The 14699-nt window shown below is 46.9% G+C and overlaps 1 protein-coding gene and 1 pseudogene across 1 annotated transcript; one reads left to right on the top strand and one right to left on the bottom strand.

Annotated features, from left to right (window-relative positions):
• Positions 1–1162: 1162 nt before the first annotated feature.
• On the top strand, positions 1163–7268 carry LOC133930059 (uncharacterized; annotated as a pseudogene).
• A 3570-nt stretch (positions 7269–10838) lies between these two features.
• Positions 10839–13575, bottom strand: LOC133930339 (heptahelical transmembrane protein ADIPOR2-like). Its single transcript, XM_062376975.1, has 3 exons — positions 12886–13575; positions 12619–12763; positions 10839–11650 (listed from the first exon to the last, which is right to left on the bottom strand). The coding sequence occupies exons 1-3, from the start codon at positions 13197–13199 to the stop codon at positions 10994–10996; spliced, it is 1116 nt and encodes a 371-aa protein (XP_062232959.1). The 5' UTR covers positions 13200–13575; the 3' UTR covers positions 10839–10993.
• Positions 13576–14699: the final 1124 nt, after the last annotated feature.

Here is a 14699-nt window from a genome sequence, read left to right on the forward strand (position 1 = left end):
ATTTGAAACCCTTCAGCGCTGTAAACCGAACTTGGCCTGTAAGTTCGGCACTGGCACGGTGGCACCCCACCAGGGTCGGTTGACGCCAAGTAGAAAACATTCCATCTAGTGCGCACGAAATCTAAACATTCCTCAAATGCCAACGAATATTACGGTGAATCCTCAAAAAGAACCATGGGAATAGAGTAGATTTTTTTTCTTCAAAATTCCATTCCAAAGATTGAGAACCAACACATAGAACCATCTCAACCCAAGAAATGAACAAAAGTATCACTGCAGACCTCGTCGGACATCATGTCGAGCCCCTCAATGTAGGAGACGGTTTCCTGCAAGTAGATGATCGGCGCGTGCTCGTCCTGCACCGGGGACGGCTCGTGCAGACACGAAATTAACTATGAGCACAGAGCAAAAAAACCACTACTTGCACCGCTAGTAGAAAAGAATTAGAGCACGTATCATGAAACCGCAAGAGGCTCACTTTGGTGGTGGAGCTCGATGTCCAATTGACAGAGATGACGAACTGGTCTTGTAGCATGCAGGCGCGCTCCTCGCACATGCTGGCGGGCCCCTCCTCCGCCTTGCGTAGCGCTGCGCACCGGAAGTGCCAATATAGCCCCGCCCACAACACCGTCGCCGCCAACACCCACATCACCATTGCCACCCTACTCAGCTTCACCTTCACGCGCCACCTCCCCTTCCCCCTCCTTCCCCGCTTCCTCCTCCACCGCAGGCGCCAATGCTAGCGTCGACGCCCCTCCTCCCACCCCATCCCAATTCCCCCCCCCCCACCATGTGGATCTTGATGGGGGCGGGAGGGGCGGCGACCACAGGCGAGGAGGAAGCGGAATCGAAGGCGGAGGGGGAGGACGGGGAGAGGAGGAGTAGGAGGGCGAGAGCGAGCACGAGGAGGAGGACCATGAGGGGAGGCGGCAATAGCGGTGGCGGCTACACGAGGAGCAAACTTGAAACACACACGATTTGTTGGGCAGACGAAGGAGGGCAGACGATCGAGCGAACACAAATGATCGGATGGCCGCGAAGCGGAGCGGGCGGGCAGAGGAACTGGCGGATGGATCCCGTATTACCGCTTTTTCAAGTAGAAGAGATTTTATATATGTGAACACACGTGGACTTGCTCGACGCCAACTTCAACAAGCCAAACATGCCGCCGCTGGTGAAGGGGTTCACTGAGAACTCGTCGCCCACATCTGTCTCCTCGAGGGACCCCTGCCTCGATTTCTTCTTCCATGTCATCCTTGACACCCCAGCCGAGTCCATGACCTCGCTCCAAGCCAAGGGGTGGGCGGCCGAGCCACTCACCGCGCTCTGCCTCGAGTGCAACCTCATCGGCATGTGCAGCACCGACAAGTCCGACCATGAGAACTTCTTAGATGGAGCCGTTGGAGCCCTCTCGCTGGAGCGTGCACGCTGGTCAGACTCACCGCGCTCCAGCGTGCACGCTCTCCCTTCCATCTCCGTTTGCTCTCTCAGTCACTGGTGTGTGGTCGGCGTTAGCGTGGCCGCTCTCAATCTTCGATGCATGGTTGGCTTCAGCGTGGGCGCTCTCTGCCTCCTACGCGTGGAGGACGATCCGACTTGCTTCTACATCTTATCATGCAATATCGCCTCCTACGTATGTCGGTATCCATCGGGTTCCTGATAGGATGTCCACGCTGCATCCTCCCTCTCGGTCGCGTTCGCGGGCCGCAAGTTACCGTGCTCGGGATGCTTCTTTGTTGCCAAGGCGTGTAGGGCTTGTTGGCACATCCTCTCTTTCCCTTTTGCGAGGCAGACACCGACGTGAGAGCTGGTCTCCACCAGCCAACGGTGAGCCTCCTTCCTCATGTTTCAATGCTCGAAGGTGCGCGCACGTGGTTGATGCTAGCTCGCTACACCTGTTCGTCAATCGAGCCCTTGAGGCTTCTTTCCGTACCTTCGATCCGATGCTTGAGGAGTTTTCTCAGTGCATGCTTATCGCCTCTGGGCTACCACCATCCTCCACTCTTCCTCCATGCGTGGACCGCCTTCAGGCCTCTCAGTCTGTACCTTCAGTAGCTTCTTTGCGGCCCGTTGAGTTTGAGCCGGAAGAGCTCCCCATCGCTGAAAATGTGGCTTCTCAAGGCAATCAGGTGGTGATTGATCAAGCTCAGATGGTAACTGCAGACAATGATGGGGAGATTAATCAAGCGTAGTTGGTAAACGTTGACGCAGTGAACATGCAACAACATGATGACCAGTTGGCCTCCTTCCTTACTATGGTCTCCTCTGAAATCGACTCTCCTCTTCTGCATTCACCACAAAAAACAAGAGCCATAAGCAATAAACGTTTCTCTCCCTCCGCAACACCTGCTCGTAGGAGCGAAAGACTGGCAAACAAACCTGGCTACTCTATGAATTCTGAGATGAAAGCACGCGAGGTTTTGATGAAAAAATGGTGTATCATTACTCCTCAAGAAAATGTGAGTGAGGATGCTCTAAAACGTTACTTCGCTTTGTTCTCATAGCCTTATCAGACACGACCATCAATGCTATTCTCGTGCTCTATGGTCTGGACAGCAACTCCCTCCCCTTGACAGTGCCTGGTGATGACAATATTGAAGATGAAGCTTGAATATCGGTGCAACTGGAGGAAACAGTGGGTCTTATATGTTGGAATGTGTCTCCTCTCTGTAGTTTGGGTGATACGCGGGCCGACGAGGATGGTCAACTCGCTTTAGATGTTGTGGTCAAATCTACTTGATAGGGATTTGGCTTTCGACCCTGATGTGTTTTTTCTCCCTGGGCGCCCTGATCGACCCCTTCTGTGTCTGTTCTGATCACAAGCTCAGCTGCGATTGCCATACAGGGACAACTCTCCAACTAGCCACTGTTTGTATCTTTGCAGTATGGTTGATGTGGTTTCAGTTTGCTTCCAGATGCATTGCCAGGTGTTTTACTTAGGAGCCCATGTCGCAAAATAACTGCAAGATCTTAAATTGGAATGTTAGAGGTTTAAACGACCTGGCTAAAAGAGCTTTAGTTAGGGGCTTGATTCAAGAATCGGGTGCAACTGTAGTTTGTCTATAGGAAACCAAGTTGGCAGCTCCAGATAGCACCATACTTAGAGAAATTGTGGGTGATCAATTTTTGGAAAACTGCATGTTTTTGCCTGCCCAAGATACTAGAGGTGACATCATCCTAGCTTGTCATGACAACTATTTCTCCCTCTCTGATCAAAGACTCACGTCCTACACCATCTCAGCCAAGCTGGTTATGAAAAGTGATAACATTTGCTGGGCAATCACCTCTATATACGGTCCACAGGATGATAATAACAAGAGTGAGTTCCTCCAGGAACTTAAACATCTGAAAGTTTTCTCTCTTGCATCTTGGTTAATTGTTGGAGACTTCAATCTCATCTACCAAGCAGCGGATAAGAGTAACGCAAATCTAAACAGGAGATTAATGTCAACCTTTAGGAGCACCTTGGACAAGCTGGAGCTCAAAGATATCGACCTGCTTGGCAGAAAATTTACTTGGACCAGTAATCATGCAAACCCCACCCTTACTATAATTGACCGAGCTTTTTGTACAGTGGATTGGGATCTTATGTTCCCCAGATGCCAAATGCATGCTCTCTCTTCTTAGATTTCAGACCATTCCCCTCTCTTCATTGTGGGGGATATGAAATTCAAGAACACTAATGCGTTCCGGTTTGAGATTTTCTGGACCAAGTTAGAAGGTTTCTCTCAGGTGGTTTCAGAGGCCTGGAACAAACGCACACAAGAGAGAGACGCCATACGTCGTTTACACATCAAACTATCCAGGACGAGAAAAGCACTCAAGAAGTGGAGTCGATCACAAATTGGTGATTTGAGACTTCAGCTAGCAGTGAGCAAAGAGGTGATCCTACAATTGGATAAAGCTCAGGAATCAAGACATCTATCCCAGGATGAAAGAGATCTCAAGAGTAAGCTTAGGTTGCGTTGTCTTGGTCTAGCTGCTATGGAAAAAAAAAGAATGCGTCAACGGGCTTGACAATCCATCATACATGAGGGTGATGCCAACACCAAGCTTTTCCATATCATGGCTAATGAGAGAAGGAAAAGAAATTATATCCAACAGCTGAATACTTCTTCTCGTTTAGCTATTACTCATGATGCAAAAGCCCATGAGCTATTCAAGCATTTCTCAGATCACATGGGAAGGGAAGTGCAGCGAGAACTATCGCTAAACTGGTCGGCCTTGGGTGTCCAAGTTGTGGACCTTTCCCATTTGGAGTCATCCTTTGAGGAGGAGGAAATTAAGGACACCATCATGACAATGCCATCTGAAAAATCTTCTGGCCTAGACGGATTCACCGGCTTATTCTTCAAGCTTTGCTGGGATATCATCAAGGACGATCTAATAGCTGCCATTCATCACATTTATAACCTTCGGGGTCATCATCTTCATCTCATCAATACTTCAAATATTACTCTCCTGCAGAAGAAAACAAACGCACAACAAGTTAAGGACTACAGGCTGATCAGCTTGATTAACAGCATAGCAAAAAATTTCACAAAGCTCCTTGCAAATCGGTTGCGCCTTATCTCAATGAGCTGGTATCCATAAATCAAAGCACTTTTGTCAAAAAGAGGTGTATTCAGGACAACTTTATTTACACTCAAAATCTGATCAAGAGCTTGCATAGGAAGAAAGAGCCCGCCTTGTTTCTTAAACTGGACATTGCTAAAGCGTTTGACACTGTGAGCTGGGAATATTTGTTGGAACTTCTGCAGAAATTGGGTTTTGGACAACGATGGCGTGATTGGATTGCTCTTCTAGTCGCCAAATCTAATTCTCGAGTGCTGTTAAATGGTTTACCAGGTAAACACTTCTTTCACCAAAGAGGCCTTTGTCAGAGTGAACCCACTCTCACCAATGCTCTTCATTTTGGCCATTGACCCATTGCAAAAATTATTCAACTTGGCAACTGCTCGAGGTTTGTTGAAACCAATTCGCAATAGGGCAGTTAGACTGTGTATCTCACTTTACGCTGATGATGTGGCTATCTTCATCGCACCAACAAAGGAGTATGTCATGACTATCAAAAGCATTTTGCAGACCTCTGGAAAGGCCTTGAGACTTTTAACAAATATGGAAAAAAGCGAGATTTACCCTATTAGTTGCAATGGCCTAAACATGGAGGAAATCTTCAATGTTCTTCCAGCTCAACTCAAGAACTTCCCTTTCAAATATTTGGGCCTGCCTCTATCCACTAAGCGACTGCGGAAAATTGAATTACAACCTCTAATTGACAAGATGGCCAGAAAGCTTCCCGGATGGAAAGGGAAACTCCTCACGAAAGCAAGTCGTCTGACTCTAACTGATTCTATTCTTTCACCGCAGCCTATCTATCATCTCTCAGTCTTCCAACTGAATAAGTGGGCCATCAAAAGCATGGATCGTATTAGGCATGCCTTTCTATGGAAAGGAGCAGACCAAGTGAAAGGAAGCCACTGCTTAGTCAGCTGGAAGAAAGCTTGCCGGCCAAAGAAACTAGGAGGGCTTGGCTTAAGAAACTTATTGGTCTTTGCGAGAGCCCTCCGGTTGAGATGGTTGTGGTTTGAATGGCAAACTCCGGAAAGGCCATGGCTTGGGATTGCTTTACCTTGTGATGATTCTGATCATCGCTTGTTTATGGCTTCGACAGAGATCACGATAGGTAACGGTCTAAAGGCAAAATTCTGGGACTCCAATTCGCTGCACGGTCAAGCCCCAAAGGACTTGGCATTGAACCTCTTTCTCATCGCCACAAGAAAGCACCGAAGTGTTGCGCATGAGCTACAAAATGGAAATTGGATCTGCTCCGTAAGAAACATCACTACCTCCATACAACTAAATGAGTTCGTTGCTCTATGGGTGAAAATCCATGATGTGGACCTGCAGCCGAATGTACCAGACAATATCATTTGGAAGTGGACACCAAACGGCATCTACAGCGCGAGATCAGCTTACTTGGTCCAATTCCGTGGCTCCTTCTGCCGATTCAATGCCAATCTGATTTGGAAGGCAAAGGTTGAAAACAAATGCAAATTATTTGCTTAGTTATTTGTGCAGCACAAGCTCAACACTTCGGATAACCTGGCAAGAAAAAATTAGCCACACAATAACATATGCCCTCTATGTGATCAAGCACAAGAATCTGCACTCCATCTTTGTTTACGGTGTGTGTTTTCAAGAGAGGTTTGGGAGCATGTGGCACGCTGGTCACATAAACAGGAATTTAGCCGTATGCTGTTGCGGAACCATAATGATGTCAAGGATTGGTAGGAGGAAACAATAGCATCGATCGCTATATCTGATCAAAAGATGGCAAACTCCGTGTTCATATATACCTGTTGGAACATTTGAAAGGAGAGGAGCCTAAGAATTTTTCAAAACAAAAGCCTAAACCTATCCAAATCTCGCATTTGGTAAAGGAGGAGGTCACGGCGAAGATAGGAACAATCATGGTGTCTGGTTGATTTGCCTGATGTTGCCACTCGATTTTTCCTGTTTGGTGTCCTCTTGTTGTGTGTAATTGTTTTGCTAGTTCTATCTTCCTGTTGTTCATGCTTCTTATCCGCTTTGGCGATGAACCTTGTTGTATTCCTTTTTTCCTTCCTTCTTTAATGAATATCAGAGTTCTTGCCCTCTTTTTTTTTTTTAAAAAAAAAACAACCGCTCCACGCTCCTCTGCGAGGCCATCGGGCGCCGCCTCTTACCAAGTGCGCAACCGCCTCCGCAAGGAGGCGCTCTCGCATGCCCCTGCGCCGCGCCCTCCAGCTCCCCGAGATGATCATCGCGGCTCGCGCGTGGGGGACGTGGTGTATACGCGCGTGGCCTCCGTGGCCATGAGGAACTACAGGGAACTCTTCTTCGAGTACGACTCCGAGCGCTTCGGGCAGTACCTTGCCGACGTCAAGGCCGGCAAGGCGAAGATCGCGGCGGGAGCCGTGCTCCCCCACGAGATCCTGGCGACCATCGACGGCGACGGCGTCGCCGATCTGCAGTGGGAGCGCATGGTCAACGATCTGCGGGCGCTCGGCAAGCTCAGCAACTACATCGCCGTGTGCGACGTGTCGGGCAGCATGAACGGCCTCCCCATGGACGTCTGCATCGCGCTCGGCCTCCACATCTCCGAACTCAGCGACGAGCCGTGGCACCACCGGCTCACCGGCAAGACTCTCCGGGACATGAACACCGATTACCTCCTCAGCGTCACGGTCGCCAGCAACCTGCCCCCGGAGCGGATGCTCTTGTGATTTTTGAGCTCGTGTCTTGGTGTCTTCCTATAGTAAAAGTGGAGAGAATTATAACTGTTTCTAGTTAAATTCGTGCTCAAACTTTGCTACGTTCTCTATGGCAATTTGATATTTCACTAGCTAACTGCTTTGTGATGAGATCTCTGTTTCGCTACAAGCTAGAAACACAGCATCGTGCATTCTTGTATTCTTTGGGGAATCCATGTATACCGCTGGGCCTGGCTGCTAATTGGTACTTGCATTAGTCTCCTTCCACGACTAGAAACAAATGAACATAGCACAATTGGAATCGGAGAGCAATGCAATTCCCCCTTGGCATTGAATTGTAGTCTCAATTCAATCCATTCATGCCAATACCGAGAACCAAACGGAGCCTTTGATGAAACGAGAGGGTTGAAATGAATTCTCATTTAGTATAGTGTATATTGTAGAACCAAAGCAGCAAGCTTTCAGGCCCAGTGGCTGGAAAGACTCAGGGCTACCCCTAGTACATCGTTAGCCTCCGCGGTTCAATCTCATGGACCCCTCCTCCGCCCGCCATGTCGCGTCTCTCTCTTTCCTTCTATGTTACTTCTATCGTTTTCTTAAGGACGACTCATGGTTTGTTTGTTTGTGTTTATATTTTTAGTTTTTTCTTAAAAAACTGTGTTTTTGGTTTGTTTGAAAATTTGCTTTTGAAAATAGGTTATTAGCTTCTATAGCAAATTTTTGACTTCTTAGTATATAACTTCTCAGAAAAACATATATCAGCGAGTTTTTTAACTTTAGTTTATTTTTCTTAGAAGCAAGCTTCTGAATTCTTCAGAACTATATTTGCTCTGGTTTCTAGCTTTTGACTTCTGATAGCGGCAAAAGCAGAAACAGAAAACAAACATGGTCTCAGACGATATGTGCCTCCACGCACCTTCCTTCTCATCCTCCTCTCTCCTTTTGTAAGCTTCCAATACGTTAAAAAAAACTTTCAAATATGTGGCAAAAACTTTGGATGGAAGGGTGAAAACTTTCAATTTAGGCAGTAAAATTTTTTGGATTCAAAGGAAGAAACTTTTGATTTTTGGGGAATGCCTTCTGATTCACACCCAAAACTTTCGATCCGAGGGCAAAAGCTTTCAATTCATACCTAAGACCTTCCGATTGAGCAAAAGAACTATTGAATAAAAACTTTTGACGCACAAACATTCAAATCGCCTTCTAAAAAAATTGTAGAGGGAAGAGAAAGAGGAACCGAAGCCGGAGTTTGGAGAAGGAAGAGAGTGGGGTGGGAGGGGGGAAGCTGAAATCAGGAGCGGTGGCGGCGGTGACCGGATTTAAGCACGATGCTGAATCGAGAGCCAAGGCAGAGGTGGCGTTGCGAGGCGAGGGCATCAGTTTTCTTTCTTTCTTTCTTTTTTCGAGGACGTTGGAAGTTTGTGAGACAAGGAGGAGGAAGGACGGTTCGGTCTCCTCTGTTCCTTCGTTGGATCTGCACATTCCACACGTCAGGACAGGGCTCCTTGGCCGTGCCACGCATAAAACAGCGAAGCGGGCCGCGAGGGAAGGAAATTATATGAGATCAGGTCTCACAGAAAGACCCTCATCTCCGTGTGACACGTGTCCTCTACTTCTCTCACATGTGTTCAATCAGACCGTTAGATACAGAATGAACGGCGTAGATCAGGGTTTCATGGAGGCCTTTCTGTAGAGGATCTCATATAATTTTCTTCCGACCGCGAGAAGAGCATTTAGCGGGTAACCGCAAATTATGAATTCTGAAGACTCGGTACGAGTTATATTTGTGTTAGGCCAGAAATTTGGTGAAACAGATTTTGAGGCCCAAATCTTGGATTTGGATTACACGATCCATTACATGCATCACGACTAAGTGTAGAGAGGCCCAAATCTCTTTTGGCGACTGATGAGTAGGGCGTATTGAACAATAGTACAATACATCTCAACTATATTGAAGTGTCCACGTCAGATTTTTACTTACACGGCGAGAGAATATGGAGAGATAAAAATTAACTGCTAATTAGTAGATAGACTACTCACCAAATACAATGATATTAGAGTCTAAATTAATGTAGGCCTGCATTAATTTTTTAGACAGTGTCATAATTAAGCTATTGGGGTTATTCTATAATATTATCTATTGGTGATATCTAAATTATTATAGATAGCAACTATCTATATTATTGGAGATGTTACCGGAATGGAATTGGGAAGTGTAGACTTTGGGCTGCATTGCTCGTGTTTCCTTTGTAGCCCAAATGTTGCTCACACGATTTCACACCCGCAGACTCATCGATTAAGATTGGTTTTTCATCTGAAATAGGGGTGATTTTCTAAAAAAAATTACTCAATTTACACCCGAAATTGTTGCTCACATGATTTCACACTCACAGATTCATCGATTAAGATTGGTATTTTCATCTGAGTCGATGGGTACCTTTAGGTTATCAATTTATATCCATAATTTTTTCAAACAAAGCTTTATTTACTCTCATACTTATATCAAGCTAATATAGCCGCACAAGACTTTACCTTCTATTTTTGCATTACTGAGATGCACACAACCACTCTCTAAAGAGCCAAAACTTTACATAGGACCCATAATAGGACCCGAAATTGTTGCTCACACGATTTCATATTTTTACTATGACTCTGAAGTCAGTTCCCAAGCATGTTTCAACACTTCAAGGTTAGTATAGATTTGATGCTACCTAGACTATTAGCCATGCAGAACGTGTAAGACGGCAATCAAAGAAGATGTGCTTAATTATCTCATATTTGTAATAAAAAGAACACTTATGGTCTCCAAGCTATTGATTTTCCTTAGGTTATCCTTTGTTCAGAGAACACATTTATATAAATATCAAAGTAATATTTTAATTTTTAATTGTAGTTTTAATTTTCATATTTTACTTTTCTAGATTGGTTCATCACCTTTCACCAGAGCCTTATAAGAAGAGCTAACTGTAAATTTTTCATTTTGGTTTAAGCTCTATTTAAACTTATCTCAGTTCCCTGACAAAATAATGTTGGTTAAATGAGTCGTCAATTCATTCCATGTAATTAATGTTGGGTCGGTTAGATCCCGATTGAATGAAATATTTGTGGGCAACGACTCCATCACCTTAGCTCTAAGTCTTGTTTGTTTTGTACTATATTATATAAGGAGGAAAATTGACACCTCAGTGACGAGTTACTTAACCAAGTGTCCTCCTAAAATCTAATTTCAGATATATCCTTTATGTTAAAAATATCATATCTAAATATAATATTTTTCACTTTTATTAGTTCAACCAGAAGTTTGAGTTATCTAGTTTTCCTTCGACTTGTGAAAGAGGTTTAGCGTCATATATTTGTTTGAAAGTAATTCTTGCCACGTCTTATCCCCGGCTAGTAGCTTGTACAGCCACTTACATAGATATAGGTATTTTGGATGTGTCAAGGTCTTTGATCCCTAATTCATCCAAATCTGTAGATTTACATATGACTTTTCATTTCGCCAACGGTATTTCTTGTTTTGACCATCGTTTTGCTATTAAAATCTTGATCGAAAATAATTGATCTTTTTTAAACCCCGTGTGGAATTTGGAAGACAGACACGCACCCCTAATCTGAAATACAAAGAACAATCATTTGATGATGCATACTTGTTTCATTAACATTTGATGTACATAGACTACAAATAATCAATGAATCAAAGTCACACCCTTAGCCTACGAGTATACAATCCACTCCAATCACAACAGCGCGGACGCCGCCATCCCCTCCCGCCAGCTGATCAGGATGGCCGTGGCGGAGTAGTGCGTGAGCGCGCCGACGAGCACGAGCGCGTGGAAGATCTGGTGGCTGTGCCCGACGCAGTCGAACTTGCCCGGCCGCCACCTCTCCGGCACGCGGCTGACGTAGAACCCGGCCCCCGCCGCGTACACCAGCCCCATGACAAGCTCCAGCGCCAGCGCGAGGTGGCACTCGCGGTGGCACCAGTTGATCCACAGCGCGTGCAGCGCCGGCACGACCCCCGACAGGCCCATGGACACGAACAGCGCGGCGCGGAGGCTGCGCAGGCGAGGGGACGAGCGCGCGGGCGCCAGCAGCGCTGCCACCACGAGCAGGCCCAGCGCGGTGATCGCGGACAGGTAGGCGAGCTGCGTCGCGACGTGGCCCAGGAAGGCGTAGAACACGGGAGGGAAGAAGGAGGTCACGATCATGACGGCGATCCCAGCGTAGTCGAGCTGCCAGAAGAGGCGGTTGAAGCGGCGCGAGTGGCACGCCAGGAGGTGCGCCGCCGCGCTGACCGCCAGGCAGGTCATGGCGCCCACCAGGAACACCGTCCGCGGCCACCTCGGCACCGCGTGTCTGCTTCCCCAAACCGAGAAATCCTTGCTCACCAAGCTCTGGAAACATCAAAGGGATCCTCAGATTAGTATCAACGATTACTGCTAAAATGCTAATTTCACTAAATTGCTAAGAAAATCTTAGATATTACAAAAACAAATGTGAAATTCTCTCGAACGATTTAAAAACGCTTTCTCACTCAATTTGTCATGCGCAACAAACGACAGAATTTTAATAAGGAAAAAACTGCAATTAGTTGCAAGTTGCGATGATTGGTTTCAGTTAGTTGGCTGTAAGTTGAAAACAGATCGATTAATGCAATTTGGTGGGGGAGATTGATTATGCACTGTCCAGACTCCAGAGAAGACTAATGCAAAGTGCAAAATTTTCCTACCAGATTGATTCTCCAGACAGGGATCATGTAATCTAGGACCAGAGAGGCAGAGACACATTCAAGCTTCTAGCACAGAACCATTATCTGGCATTGCCACTGAGCTGTTCGTGGTTTCAAATCTCACCAATTCCTCCTCCCAAGCCCTAACATATAGCTGGCCTACCGGTAATGGCTCCAGCTCAGTGAACATCAGCAACCTAATTTCTTTCTCCTAAACACAGAGCATGTCCAACTGTGTGTGCCCTGTGCTTCTGTTTGGCGCCCAGTGTGTACAGCTAATGGGATGCGATCTCGGCCTCTCAAATCTCAGTCCGGCGCTTTGTGTTCATACTTTATACTGTAGCTTTTCTGGATGGACCATGAACTGGATGTAGCTTTTCTAGCTCATTTTTTATTGGGATATTCGTTCTTAGACGATGCTGTTCTGGTTTCAGAGATGCTAGCGGAGCTGAGCACGATGCTCAGTCAGATCTACTCGTACTCGCAAAGATGATAATGCAGAGCAAAAACATGTGCGTGAGATGGAGATGCATGTGTGTTTCGTAGCGTTGATTAATCTGCGATCAGGACTGGGAAGGAAGATTTTGAAAAGAAGAAGCAGCGGGTCGTCGTTTCAAGATTTTCGTTGCCTACCGAGTTGCTGGTCTCCCACGACGCATTGGCTGACGTCAGCACGAACCTCACGATTCCCGGAGAGTCCTTGACGCCGGCGGCGGCCGCCCTCTCCGTCTCCCCGGCGACGGCGAGCCACAGGAACAGGACGAACCCTCCCAGATGGCTGCAAAACACATAACAATGCAACTGAGTTAGCGCCACAAGCTGGCATCAACCATAGAACGGAGAAGCAGAGGAGCCTCGAAGAGGTCGGCCGGGCAAAGAGAAAACGGCGGCGCGACGTACCTCCAGACGTTGAGCGTCTCGTTGTGCCACGCGAAGGCGCTGCGCAGCGCGTCGCGGACGGACCACTCGCAGCGGTAGTGCCCGCGGATGAACTCGTTGTCCCGCAGGTAGTCCGGCAGCTCCTCGAACCGCACCAGCCGCGGCAACCCCTCCTCCTTCCCCGCCACCACCACCTCCGATTCTTCCTCCTCTCGCGACGAAACCACGACGCTGGCGTCGTCGGTCGCCTCGGCCGCGTGGCCGCAGCACACCCCGCCGTGGCGCCTCCTCGTGCGCACGCTCCTCGTCGTTGTCACCGTCGTCGTGGTCGCCATGTCTCCTCCGGGTGGGCGCGCGCGCGCTGGCCTTTGACTCTCGCCTGCGTGCGGTGCGTGTGCGAGGAGGAGACGCGCGCGGAGGCCGAACTGGCAGCTCGTTAGGCTTATGGTCGAGCTGCTCGTTCTCGGATTCCGAGTCCCAACGGTTTCGGAGCGGCAAGAACTCCGATTAGCGAGAAACTCCCTGCCCAATCGGCGTGCACGGTGCACCCGTCGTACTTCGCGTTGGCGCCAGCATGGAGCACCGGGTTTGGTTTATATCATCGACACATCGCTCATGGAGACGTGCACGGACGGCGAGGAGGGTGGGGAGGTTGGCCGAGGTGGCGCGACGGACGTCTGGAACTTGGAACAAACGTGTTGCACTGGTGGGGGCCCGGCCGGCATGTGGCGGCTTTGCCTTGCGTAGAATAGTTTTTTTCGCTGGGATTGGGGTTGGGTTTTGACCTTCGACAAGCCCGGGCACTGACTGACTTTCCCACGTTTAAGTATGTTTTTTTAGTTTTTTTTAAAAAAATCTAAAAGCTATCTAAATGATTGATTTCTAGTCTCGGTTTTGGTTTTTCTGACAGGCTAAATAAACGGTTATGGCTAAAATAAATTAAAAGATGAGAAATAGATTCTAAATGGTTTTTCTAGCTTTTGGGTGTCCTAATAAGCTAAAAAATTATTATAAAAGTTAATAACTAAAGTTCAATAGCCATAGTCATTTCTTCAACTAACAAAAGCTCTCAAGCCACAGGCTATCCAAATAGACCATTTGTGTAGGATCAGAAAGTTCAAAATTCTATTGGAGAATTCTTTCGTGCCTATTTTCTTAAGGCTTGAGCAACTATAGGTTCTGTTTGATACAACTTATTGCTATCTTCTACTTCTTAAAAGCTATAAACTAAAATAAACAGATTGCTTATTGCTGGTTTTTGAAAATCTAAAAAGTTGTTTTTTATTAAATAAATTAAAAGTTGATAAGTTGGTTTAAAATTATTTTTCTGAAAAACTGGTATGCTGAGAATTTAAAATTTTCTTATAAAAATCAATAAATTTTAGCATAAGCCATAAACAGCTTTAAAAAATGGTTTTTTAGCAAAAGCTCATAAATTTTAGTTAGATCAAACAATATCATAGTTGAAAAAAAAAAGTTTAAATAAGTACAAATCTCACGAACACACAGCATTTACACATGCATACCACACCTCCTATCGAACTGATGGAATTGCGACTTCGTGGGGTTTACGGAGTTTCATCCGTCGTGGACTTTGGGTTGGACGGCGGCCCATCGAAACGTCGAAGGGGCCCGTTTCGATGGAATTGAACGGAAGACGAGGAGGAATAGGAAACACGAGGGCGCTTCACACGGGATGGTGACCGGCCGCACCTGTACGCGTGAACGAGGAGCCATGAGAGTCGTGTCGTGGCGTCGCGTAGTGGTGTCGTCACGACGCCGGCCGCCACCACGTGTCCACGTGGCTGCAGGTGCAGGTAGACACGACCTTGTCA

Source organism: Phragmites australis, chromosome 10 (genome assembly GCF_958298935.1).
Source record: "Phragmites australis chromosome 10, lpPhrAust1.1, whole genome shotgun sequence".
Taxonomy (NCBI): domain Eukaryota; kingdom Viridiplantae; phylum Streptophyta; class Magnoliopsida; order Poales; family Poaceae; genus Phragmites; species Phragmites australis.

Coding starts and splice junctions, on each gene's coding strand:
- LOC133930339 (XM_062376975.1), bottom strand. CDS start 13,199: ATGGCGACCACGACGACGGTGACAACGACGAGGAGCGTGCGCACGAGG. Junction 12,764..12,885: donor GAGACGCTCAACGTCTGGAG/GTACGTCGCGCC, acceptor TGTGTTTTGCAG/CCATCTGGGAGGGTTCGTCC. Junction 11,651..12,618: donor CGTGGGAGACCAGCAACTCG/GTAGGCAACGAA, acceptor TGATGTTTCCAG/AGCTTGGTGAGCAAGGATTT.